The following is a 23,315-nucleotide window of genomic DNA, read 5'->3' on the forward strand; positions in this document are numbered from 1 at the left end:
GTTTTGTGTCCGTCTGTTTGATAGATGCAGTGCTGCTGTTAAATCTTGTTGTGTAAGTAAAATCTAATAATGGCAAGATTTAAAGAAACTTTTATTAAAACGTATGTTGCCAGTGATAAGTGTCAGATTAAGTGTTTATGGAACATTCAGTAAAACTATGTTTAACTGCCTGCATATTTATTGTGGCAGTATATGTGCAGTTTGTTGAACATCACATTCCATGTTTCTCAAGTTAAAGCACAACATTACACAACAGCACATTAATAAATACCTGGATTCCCTGTGAATCAGTGCTGAGTATTCTGCTGCCGTGGTCCACACTGCTCTGTGCTGAGGGCAAAGAGTATCACACTGGGAAATAAAGCAGGTAGGCAGTCTGATGCTCATAACTTCACTGTATGCTCCTGTAGCCTCTGTAGAGAAGATTTTGGCAGGCTAGGTAAAGCAGAGCAGTCATAGGTTACACAGGAAATAAATATCGTTAGATACAGAAGGCTGGAAATAAAGCTGCTTGTTTGAATTCCAAATGCCCTGTCTCCTACACAGGCAGACCTGCTTCATCCATGTAATATTAACATCACCATTTATTGCACAAATTAAATGTGAACATACGCTACAAAGTGATTCATTAAATTGCTGCTATATCCTGTGAGAGTCTAGATGTTTTCATACATCTTTTGATGTGTTACCACCTTTTTATGTGCATTTTTAATGTGTGCATACAAAATGGTGAAACCAGTTAAGTCAAAATATGATGCTTGGCTGAGGTGTAAAAACTCGTGTATCGATTTAAGACACTGTGACAAAGTGCAATGGAAACAGACTTAGTGAATATATTATGACCAAAGAAGGACGACGTGCCTCCACTTACCGCTGCTATGTTGAAGTGAGGTTAAAATATTCGGGATACGAGCATTGCCATCTTGCAAAGGTGATGTCATTCGGGGCCGTGCATCTATGCAGCAGCGATATCCGCAGTGGGGGACCCGCCCAAACACCCGTCTGACCAGGAGTGAGCAGCTCCATTGAATGCAAGCGCATGGATTGGCTGTCACGGCTGTTAATCATGGCGGAAAAGCCCCCTTTTGTATAATTGAAGGACTCATTTAAACCGAACTTAAGAAAACAAACACTTGAACAAACATCAGGGTGATGAGAACAACCTTCAGAGACAGAAGCCATCTTTAGGAAAAATCTATTTGGGGAGTACTTTGAGTTTTTAGTTTGACCTTTGTCCATTCACTAACATGGAGCGGCGGGTCTCAGGACCTATACTGTAGACAGACACCAGGTGGCGATCAAGATTAAATAACCTCACTTTAGCTGTCATGTCACCCATCTTTTTATACAATCTGTGATTATGATCTATAAAATTCAAAATACATCTGTTTTTGTTTCATTAAATCTTAAAGTGGTACAAAGAAAACAGAAACAGGGCCATTTCTTACATCCAAAATGTTTTCAGCAGAACTTCAGTGGACAAAATGGAAAAAAATAAATGAGATTAAATGACAGCTGACAACAGTGTGTGTAATATTTAAAATGTATAAGGTTTTTTGAGTCACTGTGACTGAAAGCATGAATTGATTTCTTGGAAAACACTTATGTGCACACATTCACCTCTCATCCTCTCCTCCCCATTTATTCCTCTGAATCACGGTCAGCACATTCTCTTTGATAGTTTCTATAAAACTCTTTCTGTTTTTTTGATTCTGAAAGTCTGTTCAGGCTTTTCTACCAGTGTCCATGTTTTTACCACACTTCACACAAATGCTTAAGTACAATGAATGATTTCAGTTTTTGTGCAGGCGTATCTGCTGTTTCATGTGCTGTAGCCTTTTGCAGCACACATATTCTAAAGGTCTGTGAGTGATTGTGTGTGAGAACTTGAAATGCTGTTTACTTGATCAATACGGGAGAAAGTCCATTGGGGAGGATGATGAGAGACTCTCTGTCTTGGATACAAATACTTTTTAGCCCTGTGTTTCTTTTTCATCCAAACCAAGAGCCAATGGACCTGAGTTGACTATGAATGAATGAATTCAGTTTGAAGTCTTTATAAAGTTGACACGACAGAAGATGCAGCTGGACAAAGACTGACCTTGTGTATTCATTTACAGCTGATAGAGTCCATTAATTGATGTTTATCAACTGAATACACAGAATACAAATGTATCTGCAGCTGCTTTGATAACAGTTACTTGTTTGACTATTTGGAGAGTCTATTTGCACCCGTGCAAGATGAATAACACTGTAGGCCGTGCATTGCATTATTATGGATCCCACTGGGTGCTCTGATTGGCTAGTACTCTTCACATCGATGCATAAAGGTTGGAGGCAAAAGGGTTTAGTCGGAGAGGCCAAGATTAAACTAGTAGTTTCCAGTCTTGGATATTTGCTGAAATTAAGTTTAAGTTCAAATAGAGTCTTGTGTGAGTCAACATTGGCTGATTGATTTTAGACTTTGTTGACTTAATATTTAAGTTTTTATTATGTATGAATCTGCTGAACGATATTGTATACATAAACTCGAATAGCTGAATAGACCCGTTTGTTTCAACCATATATTTCAACATTGCTTGGACACATATATACACCCACATTGGCTTACACGCCAGGTGCAAATAGCATTCTTGGCTATGGACACGTGGGTGCTTGTCACTGCCATAATGCCATATACTTTTGGAAATAGATGGCCACATTGGCTATCCCACCCTGGGTGCAAATGGCGTTGTTGGCTATGGACCCCTGCATGCTAATAGCTTCTGCCTTAAATATTTTCATTGTGAGGATTTGTTGCTTTCTCTCTATTATTTTGTTGTAAACTGATTACCTTTGCTTTGGACTGTTAGTTGAACAAAACAAGACATTTGGAGGGTCACCCAGGTCTTTGGGTAACTCAGATGGTTCTTTTTCCTATTATTTTGTGAGTCATATAATTGACAAGATTTTAATCAACAAATTGTTCATGAGAAAGTTTAAGTCATGGCCCAATAGTCAACAATCATACTGCAATTTAAAAGTAGCAGGTTACAAACTACTATTTTAAAAAAAAAGGTCTACATTTTTGGGGACACAACTTCATAGTATCTTTAGTCTTGCTCGTAAAAATACATTTTAGCATTCGAGAAAAGAATTAAAAGCAAGAAGAGTGCACTGGTTTAGAAGTGCAATTCCAAATGAAAATAAACTGTTGAAACTGTTTTTGACGTGAGTCCTTTCACACAAAACACTAATATTATGTTAAGAAAAGCAAATTATTTATTTTTTTTATTTTTTTTCCCAGAACACGTTGATTTTTTCTGGGTTGACTTTTGCACTTTGAGAAAACACTTCGACCAATCAAATTGCAACTATATTTCTGAGGATTATAACTCAACTACACAGAGGCTCCATAGGCCGAACCAAGATGGCAAATGTTATTACTCCTTTTAACCTTGACAAAGGCAGTGTCTTCAAAATCTACTTCTACCATTCTCACCTTTCACAATAAAAGCCCTAGACATACTCATTCCAGTACTGTTTACCCGGGTAAACTTAAGTTTAGACAGAGCATTTCCGTAAAAGGAAGCTCAATATAATACTGTTCAATAGCTTAGGCCATATAGTTACTTACCTCAGACAGACTGCCAGATGTTGCTCTTGGTCAATAGGCCTTTTTCACAGCAGAAATTTTGACTTGTCATAAAAGGAACAACACAGGTGAAATTGATAACATCAATAATGGATCAGTTCCATGAAGTATAAATGTAAGCTATTTCAGTGAGCCCGCATCTAAATGGAATGCAGCCGTTATTGCTGTTACTAAAAACACCTGTTTTTTTCCTACGATGACGTCAAAATGTCTAAAAGTTCTGTTGGATCCTGATGCTTTCCGTGTGTCGGCAAATCTATTTACATCAAAACCTTTTATTGAACGAGTGATGCAACTGTCAAATTCACATTGCTGCCGATATAAATAGTTTGGTGCAATATATTTGCAGGTCAGTATTTTCATTTTCCTGTGGTTAATGCGTCATGCCCCTGATGTGTAAAGGCCTTATAAAACATAAACGACAGAAAAAAAGGTCTTAAATATCATTACTAACAACCTTTTATCGACCTGCTGTGCCATATTTCTAATGCTGCTTTGGACGTATAATTTGACTAAATGAGGGACTCATTTTTGGCAAATGATGAAAGTAGAGTTTTGGTGTAGTACTTTTGGACCCTGCTGTATCAGTGTATGCACTTTTGTCATCTCTGTATTTCTCTCATTAAAACAATCTATAGACATCCAGAGTTTGAACATGAAAATCTCTTGAAAAAAATGTGCAGTTGATGGATGTCTGATCTTTATGTCTCTCTCTGTCGCAGGGAGACTATGATCCAGTCAAAACCCGAGTTCTCCACCTCAAAATGAACCCCACTACTGTTGCCAAGCAACAGCGCCAGCAGGATGTTGAGGCTCTTCGGGAGGAAGTGACACGTCTCAGGGAACTCGTGCGCTCACTACAAGATGGAGGCTCAATGGTCTATTCACAGGAAGACCCCAGTATGCACGCCTCCAGCCTTGGCCTCAGTTTGCCGCCATCGAAAGAGGTTCTGGGTAAGATCAATGACACACATACACACATTTACAGACTCAATTATACTGAATATCCTCATAATTTTGTACAACCGTAGTATTAAATGAACCAGGGTTGGGCAGTTGCATTCACTTCTCCATTGTCCATCACATAACCATCAACTTAAACTACATTAATATAGGACACAGTCAGTAAATGTACATAAAAGGCTCAACTTGAGCTGTAATTAAGTAGTTAATTATTTCATGTACCATAGAAACTAGTCCATATGGTGTGTTTGGGAACATAAAACTGAAACTCAGTTATGCTTCAACAGTTCATTATGTTTGAAAGGTTACTCATTTGATTACTTACCAGGGTTATTAAGGCAAATGAAGCTAAGAAGACCGTAGTTAACTGGCCGTTTTTGGCAGGTTTTCACGCCCTGCTCCTTTTTAGACTGTTTAAATATTAAAGTGGTACTTTGCCATTTTCAGTTACCTTGGAGCTCTCAGGTCTGTTGATCAAACTACAGGCTGTACTGCAGCATTTTTGTATTGCTAGCTGTCCGTGCCACCACCCTGGACACAAGCAGTATGGAAGTGCATTAAGAGACATACTTGCTCCTACTTGCTGCTTTATTGGTCTGATACTGTGCAGTGCATTCAGGTAGTTGTAGATTTTATTCCTTGTTTGTATTTGCGGTCAATTTCAATTCATTTCAATGTTATTTATAAAGCCCATTATCTCAAATTACAATTTGCCTCAGAGGGCTTTACAGCTTACGACATCCTTCTGGAAAAACTCCCCCAAAACCCCCAATAACAGGGAAAAAAATGGTAGAAAGCTCAGAGAGAGTGACTGAGGAGGGATCCCTCTTCCAGGACGGACAGACGTGTAATAGATCTTGTAAAGAACAGTAAATTACAGTAGATGACAAAATGAAACATAGGAAAGAGAGAGAGAGAGAGAGAGAGAGAGAGAGAGAGAGAGAGAGAGAAAGTATTTGCATCTTTCTACTGCAGAGACAGCCTAGTTTAATATGAGGACCCTCTTTATATCAGTAAAACACTTCTTTAAACGAGAGAAACTGTTCAACTACGCCCACTACTGGCTACGTCCCTAAACCAATGTAAGAAGGAAATTGCTTCATTGAGGCCAATGAGCCCTTTGTCCTCTTAGGAGTGAGTATATGACAGACAGTTAGATGGGGGAAGTGTAGTTATGACAGGGTTAAATATTTAATTGGAGTTCAGGGCAGTTCAGCGCCAGAAGTCTGTTGGCTAATTTGTCTTCTGAGGTACAAAGTGCTGTTCTCTCTGTCTCTTGTCTCTCTGTCTCTCTCTCTCACTCTCTCTCTCTTATATTCACCCTTTTTCTGTCTCGCTCAACAGCACTTAAACTGATCTCACGTCTCTTCTCTCTTTGCAGCTTCTCCTTGTCTTTTTCCTTTTTTACACTTCATTTCACTCTTGTCTCATCTCTGTCATTTTCCCCTGTCTTTATTTTGCCTGTCTGCTCCTGACCCATTCTTCTCCAGCAATGATAATTGAGTTTCTTACCAGTGTGCTCAATTTAACCTCTAGCAGATAATACAGACCCAATGTTTGATATCTGTTCTTATCTTCAGACTCGGGTCAAAGCAATGGGATGTCTGGAAAAGTATCAAAGACAAACTGAATAAATGTTATGTCTTTGAGATTGGGACAGATTTATACATAAAAGGTATTACTTCATATACTCTTTATAACTAAACATTAGCTATAGACCCTGTAGAATAAGGCTTGGCAAGTTATCGTCATAGATTTTTGATACTGAAATATCGCAACTTTTGTCTTCTCTTGGTTTTAAATCCTGTATTACATTAAAGTGATGTAATCATCTGAACTTACCAGACTGTTCGAGCTGTTCTATTATTCGCCTTTACCCACTTAGTCATTAAATCCACATTCCTGATGATTATTAATCAAAAATCTCATTCTGTAAATATTTTGTGAAAGCAGCAGTAGGCAACCCTACACTGTTGTCATAATATTGCTGTTAAGGTATTTGGTTAAAAATACTTCAGTTTTTTCTACAGATCGCCCAGCCCTTCTGTAAAATCTCACTATCAAGGTCATGTGCAATAAAGAAATTACACATCTAAAATGGACCTTTTGAAGCTATTTCATGCAAAACATGCAAGTGTTTGACATTGCATTAAATTGCGTGGTAAAAATCCCTAATTGTCTGAAAAGACTTTGCGGGTTTTCTTTTTTTTTTAATTATGGAATGTGTAGCTTTGAATCAGTTGTAAATTTTTTTGCAAATAGAATTTGATGTCTTGTTATTTTCCATATTTTCTTTTCACACAGCATCTCTTAGCTCTTTGTTAATTGCTAAGGTGTAAACAAAATTACTGCATTGATGAAATTTGAGAAGAAGTCATGAGAAGATCTTCAGTGGAAGCCAAAATTAAGAACAGACAGCTGATGCTTCTGGCATTATGTTTGCTTATACAATTAGATTTTTAATGAGATTTTAAATAATCATGGTTTCAAGAACATGTAAAATGAGTGGTTAAATTGCTGATAATTATTCTTTAATTTGGCTCATTTTTGCACTGGATTAAAAACCATTCTGTTCTACTCATCAAGCATTTTTTAGAAATTAAATTAAACCAGTGAATTAAGAAGTTTTTATTAAGTATTATTCCTAGCTTTTCACATGACTGCTTTTTGTGAAAGAGGGATTTTTTTTGCTGCTTCTTGGAATCGTCCTGAGGGTTACTGTGCAGTGGAAAATGAAAAAATATTATTAAACAGATTGAGTTTGAAGACACACTTCTCTTGTCTTCCTGCTGTAGGGCTTCGACATCGATTTTATTTTTAGTAACAAATTTTGGCAGTGGTCTGTGATGTAGCCAGAAATAAGACCATACCATACCATTTACAGGTTAGTCTGCCAGGCCATAATTACAACTTGTTGCCCATTTTTCTATGTCACTTTCAACAGATACGGGGGCAGACTTTGGGAGGAGGTCAGGTTGGAAAATGAGCAGGCAAAAATAAAAAAAAAAAAAAAGAGTCTCCCTCAGTGGAATTTTCTTGACAGCTTTTAAAAAACAGCACACCCAGACCCATAGAGACCAATTAAGAGCAAAAGTCAGAAGTCACTTTCTTTCTCAAAACTTGACAGTTGGTGTAAAAATCTTCTTACTACGAATACTTTGATTTAGCAGATAACACACACACTGGCACATTTGTGAGTGCACCCATACACATTCGTCTTTGCATAGGCAATAACATGTTCATTCCCCAGCGTACGTGTCCATTTGTCTGCATGTTGCAGGAAATTTAAGAGGCGTCTACTTTATTCTGTCACTTGAGAATTTGCAACAATATTCAGGGCAGTTTGATAGCTGTCATTCAGTGACAGTTTTGTCACAATGCTGAAGTCTTGAAACAGTATTTATCAGCACTGACTGACACTCAAGAGGAGCCCAGTCACCCAGGAGACAGACAGGCGCACACAGACACACACACTCACAGACTCTTTAAGTTGATACTGTCTAGCCATTTACCTTTGATAATGATGGATAAAAATGTAATAGGCTAAGATATATGAAGAGAAAAATGATAAGTAGAAATACATATCAGTTAAGGCTGGTTTGGAAGTCTTGCCTATGAAAATGTACTACTGACCCTACTAACTGCTCCTGCAGGAATATAAGATGCATGTGTTTGTGATGGCACAAGAGAATTGAGAATTTGTGACTGGTAGGTGTTGGCTGTAAGAAGATACATAGTTGACTGTTTGTTTGAGGATTCTTGTCAAATTAGATGCACTTTTGTGCAACTAAAATGCTTTTTACCTTGAAGAAATTAATCGATTCACGCTTAGCTTTTCAGAGGTGTTAAATAAAGCTTTTATCTGCCTTGGTCAAATAGTTTTCCCCTGCTTTCTGGTGCTCTTGCATGTTTTTATTAAACATTTTTAAAACTTATTTTTTGTTTAACTTTGACAGAAATGAGAAAAAGCTAAGATGGACATTTTCTGTGATGTAAATAGCTGGAACACGATTGAGAACAAAACTTGCTGCTGTTTAATTAAAGCAATTTGTCCACTTTTCATCATGTGCAGACCTTTGAAAAGAGCAGAGCTCGCACTGCCACTAAAGACGTCTGGGCTCACATAAAAGCTTCCAAACTAAGCTCCATTTTTCAGCTGAAGTCATAGAAATGGCAATCAAAAGATGTTGACTATTGATGAATCTGCCAGCAATGGAGACTGCTTTACTGTGTGGATCAAAGTTAGCCTCAGCTGTCTGGCGCTGTGGTCAGATGTTCCAGTAGTACAAACAAACCTATTGAGAATGCTCTCAGTAATTGTGAGTGGTAACATTAAGCAAACATTTGCCACTTTGTGGTTGTTCTGTTCTCCTCGCTCCTTTCACTGTTTCTAATCTTGCATTTCATTCATGCACAATCACACACGCTCCCATGCATGTGTATTACTTTGAACTTTTAATGCAGTTATAAAACTTTAAATAATTTCCTCTATAATGGCTCATTTTTGCTCATCTCTCTACCTTCTCAAATCAAGTCTTCAAATTAAAGTAATTACCGCAAATTGATTTTGAACAAATTAAAGTCAAGCCCCCATCCTGCTTTTCCTCTCCATGAATCTCTCTGCTCCGAGCTCTGAGACACAGCTGACTGTTTTAGTCACCACTACAGGCTGTGCATTATAGTGTTTTGTTAGACCCTAAGTGAGCAGCTGGAGTACCTCGGGGAGTGTGTTTTTGATATGGAGCGGTCCATCTATGCTGCATTAGCTAAGTGAGTTGAGCATGTACTTGTGGAGCTCCACAGAGTCCAAAAAGTCTTGCATGTGTTGCAGAATCTTAAAGGGGAATGTCTGAGTTTTTCATGCATATAAAATAGTGATGTTTTAAAAATATACAGAAAAAAATTAAAAACCAATGGCAGGTAAAGTGAAAACAGTGATCATGTTACAAGGCAATCTTCTCCTGGGAAACCTTGGGTCCTGGCATTCATGTGGATGGCACTTGACATGCACCACTCACTCACACATCGTGGCAGACCAAGTTCCCCCTCATGGCAGCAGCCACCACAGCAGGACAATGCATGATGCCACATCGCAAAAGCTCCTCAGGAATGGCCAAAGGAACGTGACAAAGAGCTCAAGGCGTGGACATGGCGTCAAAATTCCCTAGATCCCAGTTCGATTGAGCATCTGTGGGACGTGCAAGTACCACACTTGTACTACACACCTGTGGTGTGTGGAACTAGGGTGTTGGCGACGGATCCTTTGAGACTTCCAGGTTGCAAAGTGTGGTACTGGCACGTCCCACAGATGCTCGATTGGAATCTGGGGAAAACAGAGGTCAGGTTGACGCCTTGAGGTCTTTGTCACCCTTCCTTAGGCTATTTCTGAGTAGCTTTTGCGGTGTGGCGTTGCATATTGTCCTGCTGGGAAGTGCCGTCACCATGAGGGGGTGGACTTGGTCTGCAAAGGTGTTTGGGTGGGTAGTGCATGTCGAGTGGCATTCACATGAATGCCAGGACCAAAGGTTTCAGAGCAGAATGTTGCATTGTAATGACATGGTCAATATTTTTCACTTCACCTGTCAGTTGTTTTGATATTTTGGCTGATTGGTGCAAAGTGTCAGAATATCTGACTGATATATTCTCCCAACTTTATGTGTGTTGCAGATTTGCGTAAGCAGATGGAGAGCTCAGAGCTCAGGAACCAGAGGCTGAAGGAGGTGTTTCAGAGGAAAATCCAGGAGTTCCGCACTGTCTGCTATGTCCTGACCGGCTATCAGATAGACATCACCACAGAGAACCAATACAGGCTCACTTCAGTCTACGCAGAGCACATGGACGACTCCTTGCTCTTCAAAAAGGTACACATACTTCACATTCAGGGCCATGTGGACATACACATCACACTGTTTTGGAGTACTTTAATGGTGCCTTCATGTGACATTTAGAGTTGGGTACCATTCAGATATTGAATCACTATCAGTACAAGTGCTAGTACCTTATACTGGGTGTGGGTACTCAACAGTACCTTTTTCAGCACCTAATTCTTTCTGTAATAACAAAAATTTGATTTTTATGAACAAGCTGCAGTCAACAAGCGATTCTGCTCCACTGCTCTTTTCGAACCACACATAGAGCTAAGTCTCTGTTTGTCTGTCAGCTTGTTTGTGTGCATGCTAGTTTATCTTTCTCTTGTTTGGACACAACTGTCTAATATGTGGAATAGGTATATAATTTAAATAGCACAGTGGCAAACAGCAGTGATGCTAGGATACTTATAAAATAGAATAGAAAAGAAAGTAGTAAGCAAGAAAGTGGTAAGCCAGCGGAGCTCCATGGCCATTTCCGGGCTTTGGGGTACTTTGTAGTGCCTCTGGCTCGTTTCTGAACCCGGTGGCTCTCCGAAACTCCATAGTCTTCAACACAAAATGCCCTGAAGCTGGCTACGATACCTGGGCAGCTTTCAGGCTTTGGGATGCTTCCTGGTGCTTTCGCCTCCTGTCTGAATCAGATGTTCTCTCTCTCCAGTTCACTCTTAGTACCAAACTTTGCACAGATTGACTGAACCTTGGTAGTATTGACATAATTCAGTCGGTACCTTTAAGAGTTCAAAATTTGGTACCCAACTTCATTGCTTTCAAAGACACAGTATATATTCACACAAGAACGAGACAAAAGTGATGCATCAATGTATTAAACTTTAATGAAACCTTTAGTGCTGGAAAACACAAGCTGAAACTTTATCACAATATTAACATTAATATATACTGTGTGTGTATATATATATATATATATATATATATATATATATATATATATATATATATATATATATATATATATAAATATTATATATATATATATATATATATATATATATATAATATACATTTTCATATAATAATATCAGTGTTATCAGTGTATTTTCAGGTTTACACACATCTATACCTACACATTTACTGAGATCAGCCATGGTTGCATGTGGCTATGAGCCAGTGGCAATGTCTGTGAGCATATGCAATGTGATAATTAACACAGAAGTGTGAAGATGGAAACACTGTCAGCATCAAATTTCCTACAGGCTGTAGCATTTGTGTGAGTGCTGGTATCTGTCTCAGTGGGATCTTTCGTGAATGCTTCAGGAAGTGTAAATTTGACCTTGTGAGGTGTTTTATCCCCCTTTTTTATTTATTTATTTTTTTTACTGAATCCCCACATATCCCAGCTTATGCACCATTACGCCCCATTATAGCTTTGTGCCCGACTCAGCCATGCAGGCCGAGGAACACTACACCGACAGGGACTCTCTTCTGCTGTGCGTATTGATTGTGTGTGTGTACCTCATGAGTGGAGGAATGATGGTGTGTGAGTTTTGTGTGTGTGTGAGAGAGAGTGATGACTGGGCAGTGTCACAGGCTGGGCTGCATGAATCGATCACCACTCCCCATACACTCATTGAGTGGGCTAAATAAAAACTGTATGTGTGTCTGTCCCTTAGCTGTTGAGCAAATCCTTTTCTTAAGTAGCTTTACAGTGAAAACATCCTGTTGTGCTCCCTTTGCACTTACCTCTCTCCTTCCTTCCCCCCCTCTCCTCCTCTCCATCCTGTCCTGCTATACTTTTTCTCTCTTTATCTCTCTCTTGTTGTTTATCACCCACCCCCCCCTCTCTCTGTTGCTCTCTGATCTGAGTGTGTCACAGTAGTTAATCACCGTGTTGTTGCTGTGTTGTGTTATGATAGGAGGCCTAAAGCTAGAACAGACACCGTGGAGAATCTGTACCGGCGAGGTAGAAGGCTGCTTTATTATCTTGGCAGGGTGATTATAGTGGTCAAGTTCTAAGAAGATGATTGTGACTGGTCATTACTGCCTTGCTCAAGGACTCACTCGAGCACTAATAAAGTGGAGTGTAATATGAGATAAGAAATGGGGATGGGGGGGGGTGAACGTGCATGTGGGCGTACATGTATTTTTATTCTCGCTGGTGTGTCCAATCTGCTCCATCGAACCCACCTGCGACCCTGCCAGAGGAGATAATTCACTGTCAATATTTATTAACCTCAGTCTGCGTCCATAGAAACACACACACACACACACACACACACACACACACACACACACACACACAATCGTAATGCCCTCATAGTGCGCACTGTCACACTCAACTGCACACATACTCACTCCAATCCCACCCCTCTCTGTCACACCACACTTCACCACACACCACCTCCCACCCCCCCCCCTCTGTTGGGTGCACATGCATACAGATGTACAAAGACACACACACAAAACAGATGCTAACACTTCCTCTATTAGTATTCAGGGTGTTCTCCTCTGTCTGTGTATGACACACACGGCTGGTGGCCTATGGGAGCACAGCGGCCTGTACTACTAATGGAATACGACGCTCACACCACACAAACAAAGGAACACACACGCACACACACACGCAAATACACATGAATAACAATTTATACATAACATGCTCTTTACGCATGTGTGTGAGTGTAATCTGGGTTATGAGAATATAAAGTGGACTAATTGTTTGATGAGGCAGGAGTAAGTGGAGAGCAATTGGGGGATTTTGGACAGGAAGCATAGAAGTCTTTACAAATAGGATTCTAATGTTATTCACCTCAGCAGCAGGGTTGCCAGATAATCCTGCTAATATCCCCCTCTAGCAGAGGCACCCAAATCCCCTTCCTATGGTGTAAGCTGTTTAACCTGCAACTGTCACGTCCCCCCCCCCCCTCGCTTTCGCACACGTTCATTACATTGCACTCTCATTTAAATAATTTATTCACCTTTTATACACATTTACTTTCCAACATTTTAACATCGCTGTAATTTTTGTAACCGAGATGTTGCAAGTTAAATTGTCAAATGAGATGCCTTTGTGTCTCTTTCACTCATTCAGTTGTGTGTGAGTCTCAAGAGGGATGATAGAGAGATGCAGCTCAGTTGTAATTATGACTGCAAGATAACTTTTGTTTATACCTTCAGTTTAAGTTGAAACAACGCAGGTTGTAATTTAATTTTCCCTGTTTCTTTTGTAAAAAGCATCATAAACTAAGTGAAAGTTTTGGGTGGAAAAGGATACTGACACAATACTTGACTGATCATAACTCATGTAAACTTGTGCTTAGGACTTAAAGAAAATATGCTAATATGTCAAAGTAGGGCTGAAACATTTGTGATAAATCTGCTAATTATTTCCAAAAACAAATCCATAATTGTTCTATAAAATTCAATTCAAATTTTCCTTAAGTCAAAAGTCTTCAGATGTAACAAATCTCCAAAACTTAGTCCAAACCACCAAAGTATTCAGTTTACGATGATGTGCAAAAAGCAGAAAATTCTCTCCTTAAGCAGGCAGCAACCAGAGATAGACTGAAGTTGTTGATTAAGACTAGAAAAACTGAAGATCAGAATTGATCAGGAATCCACAAGGGAAACGATAAAGAATTGGACAGATAAGCAGAATCGATAATGTCAATGTCAATTGTCATCCAACAGATCAAAATTTCCACTAGCTGTCCAACTTTTAAAAATAGAATACAATCTAATAAAACTTTAAATTCCATCTTGGTGGAAAAATTAAGTATACAGTATAGAACATTAGAAACGAGGATAACACGTACAGCATTATAACATCCCCATAGACAAAAATGATTAAATCTTAATGTGCAACCAAACAAACATTATTGACAACCAAACTTCATTTCAGAATTCATATAACCTTTATTTGTACTTTGAGATTAGTGCTAACATGCTGTAGAAGGCTAAATGTTTGCATGTTAGCACCTTCATTTTAACATGGTGATAGACTGTTAGTCCTGTTCAAAGTTATTTCATTATTGCATTAACTTTATTTTTCGTTCAAATAAGATGCACACCCCCACGGCATTAACCACAAAATGTTTTGAATACATTTGTAGACTTCAAAGTCAAAAGGAGTCTAATTATGTTGCACCTCAATGCAGTTGTTTTTGATAACAGAATAAAGTCAGAAGTTAGAACGTCTGTTTGAGTGGTGGGATCAAAAGTTGTGGGTGTCAAAGTCGTCTGTAACTTTTATATCATTGTAAACAAGCGGTGTGGTGCAAAAGCTTCTTACTCATAGCCAGTTTATGTGGGTAAATTATGTTTGTCGATTAATAATGGATTAATGCAATGTTATGTTAAAATGGCTGTGATGACAGAATTATTTTGATAGAGAGAGTGTGCAGAAAATGTTTGTGTGTATTAGCCTGACATGAACATGTGTGTAATTTATATTTTTAGCTCACCCCTAGGTGAGAGGGCTGATTAGCATCAGTGATTAGGTATTTATGAGCGCTGCTAATCAGCGAGATAAACACCTTAGCTGTGTGAGCTAGTGAGCTATTTGAACATTTTTCTTCCAGAAGTTTCAAGGAGGGGGAGGCACTGCTCGCGTTTTACAACATTAACATTCACACATTTAAAGGTTCAGACCAACACAAATTCTAAAAAGTCAATCTGACGTGACAGGATAGACTTTACTGGCAGTTTTTAATGCACAGTCCCAAGAAATAGTTCATTTTTTCCCTTTCCTTTTCATTTGTTGTTTCCCTGCAAGGTATTAGAAAAATATGACCTTGATTTCATCATACACTAATGCTAGCTCGACACAAGTAGTAGCTCAAATTAAGTAGTGCATTTGTCAGGTAAACACTTAAAATTGACTTTTGATGTTTGTGTTGTTCTTGTTTGCACTGGTGAAACTTCAGTTGAGCAACTAAAGTTAAATCAGAATAGTTAAAAAAACAACAACATCAACAACAATGGAGGCACATTTGTAGACAAACAAGTCTTACAAGTTGTGTGTCTCTGTAAGTAATCTCCCAAAGCAGAGACCCACTGCTGGGCTTACACACCTCTGCTATTGATTAGCTCATTAACAAATAAACAAACACACATACACAGAGCTGTGCTCTCAACAGCAACGACTAAAAACTCTTAGATGTTCTCTATCGACCGGCTGACTTTTCTGTCTTTTTCTCTTTTTTCCCCCCTTTCTTTCCTTCCTTCCCTCCCTTGCTCTCTCTCACTCTCCCTTCGCTTGCTTGGTACTCTCTCCCCTGTCTTCCCTTCCTAATGAAAGGAGAAGATAGAATCTCAGGGCCAGCTCATTAAAACATACTCCCAATTAACTGTCAACCTTCTCGCCAGAGAGATGGAGAGAAAGAAAAGAATGTATGGAGCACGGCGGAGGGGAAATGATGCGTGGACAGAGCAGAGCATTTAAAAAATGGCAATGTTTTAAAGAAGCAATGATATAGCATCTTTTGAAAAAGCAAAATAATTTGTAGTGTTGTTTGAGAGCGGCAGAGAGGAAAGGACAGTTAATAAAGTACAGTTTATGAACACTGTTGAGTCTTAATGACCTGTCTCTGTTTTATCAGCCACTTGGGAATGATTAATGCCACACAAATGTGTGTTTGCCTGTGAGTCCGTATGTGTGTGTAAGACAGATTGTGAGCCATCACTGCTTGAATGGTTTAGTCATTTGTCTGTTATAGCTTAATTTTAAAATAACTTTGAAGCACAGCTCGACTGTCAGGGTTGCTGCTCGTGACAGGGCCAATAAGACTGGAGCCACGAGAGCGGTCAGGAGCTGGAGCACTGTGGCCCAGCGGGGCCAAAAAGGTTTATTATGGTGTCAGTCTTTCACACCCTGTGATAAGCCTGTTATCTCTGCCTCTCTCATTTTCGGACCAATCAGATTTAATGTCACCAGAGTGTTAGGCTGTTATTTGTAGCAGGCAGTGTGGCAGCTACTTAAAATGATAAGGGCCGATAAAGGTGTTGTGTTTTCTTTTTAAAACATTTTTTTATCGATTAGAGAGTAAAAGGGGAATGAGTGAGCTCATTTTAAAGCAAATGGCAGTTACAGCATTACAACAACACTATTGACAGCAGCCAGTTGGGTGTAAAAAAAAATCAATACAGCTGATTTTTAAGAGGAAGACAGTTAGAGAGCTGTCCCGTTTATAATCAGGGTTATCCTAACATGTTGTTTTTCTTATCTCATGTGTGCCTAAGGCTACATTCACACCAAATCTGGTGATGCAACTAAAACGCCACTTGTCTTATTCATTTGAATGTGGGTGGTGCATCTAGGCTTCAGGGGTGGGGGCCGAAGGAGGTTGGGAATAAATCGCTGTGGCTTGCAGTAAAAAATGTTAAAACATATTCAACTTTTTGAGAAATGCAACCTAACCTCAGGCTGCTATGGCCAACATATAACCAGCAGCCAGACTGTAAAAATGCCAGCAGTCCACGTGAACAAGCAATACAGTCTCTTACTATCAGTAAATATTATAGTAAATAAAAGAACTGAAGTATGTATTAAGAGCTTGCGTGTGCTATACTACAGAGGAGAGCACTCGCTTGGTTTGTGTATGTGCACACAAGTCTTTTGTGGCAGTAAAGATACTACAGTAATGAAAATCCAAAATAATTCTACAGGCCTTTTAAGCCAGCATAAACAAACTCTCTGAAGATAAATACTGCAATAGGGAAATTGGCTTTCTCTCCTCCATCCAATCCCCTAAAAACGGGCTGTTTGAATTACCACAACACCTGAACGTTTGTTGTACCACAATTGTTCACACATTTGAATTCAGATAGTAGCAGCAGATACATTAACATTGATATAGCATTTGTCTTATCTAAATAAATACACAATAAACGAGCAGACAGACATGCATAGACACAAAGAGTTGGAAGTTACTTTTAAAAAGATGTCAAACAGTAATTTTATCATTACTTTACTTTTATTTATCTTTTTCCGATTTTGTGCATACCACTTACCTGATATAGATGTTATCAGCCATTTAATTGCCATTGTCAGTGGTTTTGTTTTTCACCTCATACATACAGTGTGTGTTAGAAGGGGCTTGTAACATCTACCCTGGGGTTGAAGGGCTGTTATCAGCCCCTTGCAATGGCCATTACCAGTTTGTCAGGTTTCACTTTCACTTTCTTTAGCTTTAGGCAGAGACTGTATATAAGGATGAACAACATGACAGCCCGCCCAAAGTGTAACTTTTCAATCTTGATGGCCCCCTGGTGTCTGACTGCAGTACAGGTCATAAACCTGCCCCTCTGTGTTAGTTAATTGGGACACAGGCCAAACTAACAACCTCAAAGAACAAGCCAAACATTTTTTTTCCTCAAAGATGGTTTCTGTCACTGAAGGTAGTTCTAAATCACCCTGATGTTTGTTCAAGTGATCGTTTTTATGATAAGTTTTAATGAATTATTCAATTCGACAAAAAGGAGATTTTCCGCCATGATTGACAGTTGTGACAGCCAATCCATGCGCTCGCATTTATTGGGGCTGCTTGCGATTGGTCAGGCAGGTGTTTGGCGGGAATTCCCTCACTGCGGATATTGCTACTGCGCAGACTCCGCATCTTAACGACATCACCATTGCAAAATGGTAACGCCCGTATCTCGGATATCTTAACTTTAGTAAAGCGTAGCCTATGGGTTTAGACACCAAAACAATGTGGTGATACGTTTAAAAAAATATATATTATTTAGAGTAACTACAGGTTTCACATGGGACATTAACACTGGTTTCCTGGGTTAAAGTCCTGTTTTTTTGAGCACTCCACTGTCACTCCATCCTTACCACAGAGCACTGTCTCACTCTTAATATTAAGTCAGCTGACTTCATCCTTTGCCCCTGTCATAATGCTGATAATGTCTGTCTGTCTTGGTGTGACAGGCCCTTTCTAAACCATGTCTATGATCACCACTGATAATGACCATTTAATGGCATTGTAACAATCAAAGCGACTGTACCAGTGCACAATTTTATGATACATTTATTAGCACATTAAGTGTTTGTTTAAAAATTGCAACTTTCTTATCCTTTAAAATTAAACTTTGCATGATACCTTGTTTGATTCTGAAATTACTTTCAGTATCACTTCATTGAATATCATCCTCAGTTTTCATTTAAAATATCCAGCTTATTGCTGACTTTATTTACCATATTTAGGTTCTCAGGCTTCATCCATGAATACTCTACTGACTGCACTCAACCTTGGAACATAATTCAACTCTTGCTGCAGCACTGTGCCTATACCTATTTTTAGTCGAATCTGATCAAACAAGGTCATGATGCAGACTAAAGACCAATGCAGTTGCTATATAAAAGATAAGTTTTGCTGAGCATTTGTTTGTGAGATTGTGAATGAATGTTCGAGTGTGTCTTATGTTTATCTTAAATCTTTCCCCCTGCATTATGGGTCTTGTAATATATTACTATCAGTAGGATCAATTATGTCTCGTTGTTTTTAATCATCTCATATTTCTTTATGTGTGTGCACTTGCATGATCTCCTCACGTGTGGAAGAAGGAGTTCAGAGCAATAACAACAAATATGAAACTTAAAAGGATACATGAGTGGGTGTTTTAAATATTTTGGGAAGAGAAAGAAGGCTTGCTGGGACTGAGTTTCACTTTGCTCGCTGACTGAAACAAAACACTCACTGATGTATTGCTGATAGCTATGAAGATAAACATGAGCAAAGCACTAATAAACAGTAAACACAAAGGCTGATGGGAATACAAGAGTGAATAAATTAACCGTGTTTTCCTTGGATATGACTTTATGTACTTAAACCCTCAGAGAGAAATCTTGGAGTTGAAGTCCCAGAGAAAGAAGAGAATGTTGACTCTGATTTCTCCTGACAGTTTCCTGTCCTGCTTGCCCTCGGGGTGTGTATGTGTTTGTGTGTCTGTGTGTCTGTGCATGTGCTTGTCGGCGTCACTGGCTCCTCTGGTCGATGTTCAGAACATATGTCTTCTGTCTCCATGGTAACGTGATACGCCAGAACCACACATAAGTCCACCTGAGGTTGTGACTATTCCTGAGCAGAAGAAGGTCTCTTCAGCTTTGTTACAGACTCACAGTGGTTCCAAAATTGATGCTGTCTTCATTACTCAGTGATTATGAATTCACCCCATCAGTCACATAATTTCATCAGGACTTTGAGCTTCAAAGTTAGGAGGAAAAAAAAGATACTGTTGAGATTATTATGACTGTCATGTATCAAGATCAGCTTATACATGCACATGATCCCACGAACTTGGTTGGGTTGTGCACTGAAGAGTGAACAAATGTTATTATCTCTGCCAGGCATAAGACCTGAGGGGATCATGTAGGTTGTGTGTGTGTGTGTGTGTGTGTGTGCGGTGTGTGTGTGTGTGTGTGTGTGTGTCGTGTGTGTGTGTGTGTGTGTGTGTGTGTGTGTGTGTGTGTGTGTGTGTGTGTGTGTGTGTGTGTACTGTATGTGTGTGTGTATGTTTCTCTCTGTGCACAGCTAATCTCAACTACTGGACCAATCAGCGTGATATTTTGTGTGCACAATTACAACTGTGTGCTCAAGGACCTCTTGTGGTTATAGTGATGAATTTTCACAATTGTTGAAAAAAAACAACTGTTTTTTTTAATGTTTTATCCAGTCGTCTATTGCTGATGTCATTCCTCTTAAGCTTTCTGTAATTGGCTCAGCTGAGAACAACAAACCTTACTGTCTGTTGCAGGCCAGATTTTGGCCTCATCATGGCTAAAAAAAGTTGACATTCAACGAAAGGTTTGGTCTTATTCTGATCTGCGGCATCTGCAGATCAATTCCATACCTGATAAGTTATGACACACCTAAGTTAGGCATGATACGAGATAAAATAGTCCCTGTTTTCTTATCTTGTCTGTGAGGGAACTGACTGGGACAAGTCCACCAGGTGTAGCTGTAATGCTGCCAATTTTGCAGACTTGCAGAATTTATTTGGAAATTTGTGCCTTGATTTTTGCTTCTGCCATTAGTAAGTAAAGAAACTGCGTAGTTGAATATTTTCTTTGCCTGCTTTAGTTGTGTTTATTGTTGTTACTTCCTACTTTGTAGTGCTGTAGACTGCCAACAAAGTTAATACCAGTCAAAGTCCAGTTGTGGATGACATAGATCAAAGATTTGTAGCTATGTTTCAGTTACTAAAAATAGTTTCATCCTCTTCATTAAATCGTATCTATATTTCACGTACAGTGCCTGTTAGCAGGAAATCTACATCTGCTCTTTGAAATGCATCGTGGCTCTGTAAAAAATAGAAAAGGCGCATATTTTGATAGGCTTCTGGAAAGCTGCATTGCATCTGCTGGAATTACAGGAATTGTCTAAATCAGCTGCAATATGCTGGGCAGCCGCATAGCAGCCGCAGCACGGCCACCTGATGGAGAACTGCCCTCTACTGAGTGCACCTTTCCAGTTGATTGATATTTCCTAAAGGGAAACATCAAGGTCTGCATGTGAAAATAGTTTTATAAAGTCTGTCTATGGCTCCTGGGGGAGATGCGTGAAGTCTGATAACTGAAGACTACAAGTTTGAACATTTGGGGTGTGGAGTTAGAAGGAAGTGTTTAGCAGACCAGTAGCTGGCTTCACATCTCTGCGATAAGACAGAGGCTCGAGGCTACATTAGCCAGAGGTCAGTTGGCGGTCAGTTGCATCGAGGGTAATGTTAGGCACCAGGTTTTGAGAAGGACGCATTGAATAAAAACGACAGAATCCCAGATTGGTTTGCAACAACTTTTTAAATTTTTTTAAAATAAATCTTGCAATGCCAAAATAAGGACATATTCTTAACTTTTCTTTTTACTTCCACTCAGTAAGAAAAGATAAGAGGTATGCGAAGGATGCACTTCAGTATCACTGTAGCTACAATGTTTCATGCTGTAAATATTCTTTACATCACTGTATAACCTATCTTAGGTGCTTTCTCTGATTATTTGCTACCAAGACTTGAATTTAGACATCATGAGATTTATACAAGTTTTTCATTTGATTTAGAAACCTGATCTAGGCTTGTCTTTTTTCAGTCTGTTTATAGCTACATATACTGTACATGTGATGTACTGCAGCTAAAGTAACACAGAACATCAAATAAACATCACAGTTCCATCAGAGTCTTCTCACAGGTATCTAAACATGAGGATTGTCGAGGGTGTTTTTGTGATCTACGCAAATTCAATTAAAATGTACAAGAGCAGCCTCAACACATCAAATCCAGCATGTAACCAAATGGAAAGTTTCAGTAAACCGAGTGTTCATAAAGTGCCGGTATGAATTAGATATAAGACAGGTTTATGTGTGAATACATGGCCAAACAAGATCTGCACACTTCACTGTGTGTGTATTTGAGGCAAAGAGATCCATGCATCTGCTCAGCAATTCCTACAAGCTACAGTGCGCACCTCTCTAACAGTAAATATGTCGACAAACACAGTATTATTGCGAATTCACAGTTTATTCAGAAAAACATACCTGTTGCAGAGCTTCTCAAAATTCCAACAACTAAATCTTGTTTACCAGCCCGGTTTGTTTTTGTTTGGGGTCCTGTCTGAGATGCATACTGCATAGCATGATTTTCATGAGTTCTGGCTGGAAATCACACTGCATAGAAATGCCCTTTTTCTTTCCTCACTTGCAATATGTTGCTTGGAATTTTAATGCTGAAAAATCTGGCCCAATGGACGGTTTTCTTCTGTAATAGTCCAGGCTTTGTTTAATACTATACAGAGGTCAGCACACTGTCATTCTCCCAACTCTATATAGCTGATTAATGACCTGTCAATCACACATAAAAGATGACAGCCAAGGCAGAGCACTATTGAATATTTAGTTAAGAGTTAGTGAGAGTTTTCCTCTCTGTGACAAAATGATTAATTTTTCATTTTTCAAAAAGCAAACATTTGAAAGGGAGAAAAATATGATAAAATAATTACCAAAACTAACCAAGAATTTCTAAAACCAACCAAGAAGCAATTAACAATGGCATTTGGGGAGATTACACCACCACAGTGAACGTGTGTTTATTTATAAATGCACAAATTTGAGATTTCTCCTGCTTTATGAAAATGCTCATAAAATAAAGTTAAGGCAACTAAAAGAGAATTTAAATGTAAACAAACGAGTTGTGACTTCTTTGAACATCTAAGTACAACTTTAATAAGGTATCTTATTTTGACATCTATAACTTATTCCATGTTTTATGTATTTATGCTAGTGAGAATCAGGCTGATCAGTCGTTCAGGAAGCCACTCACTAAACACTTTTTCTGTAAGATGTATGTAGTCGTCACTTATTGCTCAGACACATGAACAGTGTTTTAAAAACAGTAAACAATAAGCTGATTAGAGTATAAATATGGATAGAATTGCTGCTGATTTAATTATTTTTGGTGGGAGCTCTATGCTATCTCTCCCTCTTTCTCTCACATCCTCCTCCTGACTGCAGAAAAATGCCAAAATCTGCATTTAAATTGAAAGCTATTCATCTGCATATTTCTGATTATTCAATTAATTTGTCCTCTATTTTTTTTCCTCAACCCCACCAATCAGCAGCTTTGCCATGCGGTGGAATAGTTTGTTGTTGGTGATGCTGCTGTCGGTGTGTGTGTGTGTGTGTGTTTGTGTTTGTGTTTGTGTGTGTGTGTGTGGAGTGGTGGAGCATAGGTGGGTAAAGGTGGAATCTGAAAAGAGGCAAGGTGTAAATGAGAATTATCTTCTACATCTTTTTGAATTTCAATGCGTCTCTGCCTCAGCGCTGGGATGAGTTTGAGAGAAATCTATGCGGCAGAGGGAGGGGAGAACTAGGCAGAGAGGGTAAGACGGAGAAGAAAAGTCC

General features: G+C 39.0%; 1 protein-coding gene across 1 annotated transcript in view; it reads left to right on the forward strand.

Annotated features, from left to right (window-relative positions):
* mad1l1 (mitotic arrest deficient 1 like 1) overlaps positions 1 to 23,315 on the forward strand; it is a 67,574-nt gene that overhangs the window by 32,425 nt on the left and 11,834 nt on the right. The window contains exons 16-17 of the mRNA XM_042485218.1: positions 4,357 to 4,588; positions 10,265 to 10,458. Coding sequence (XP_042341152.1) covers positions 4,357 to 4,588; positions 10,265 to 10,458 — 426 coding nt within the window. The remainder of the gene's footprint in view (positions 1 to 4,356; positions 4,589 to 10,264; positions 10,459 to 23,315) is intronic.

This window comes from Plectropomus leopardus, chromosome 4 (genome assembly GCF_008729295.1).
Source record: "Plectropomus leopardus isolate mb chromosome 4, YSFRI_Pleo_2.0, whole genome shotgun sequence".
NCBI classification, from domain to species: domain Eukaryota; kingdom Metazoa; phylum Chordata; class Actinopteri; order Perciformes; family Serranidae; genus Plectropomus; species Plectropomus leopardus.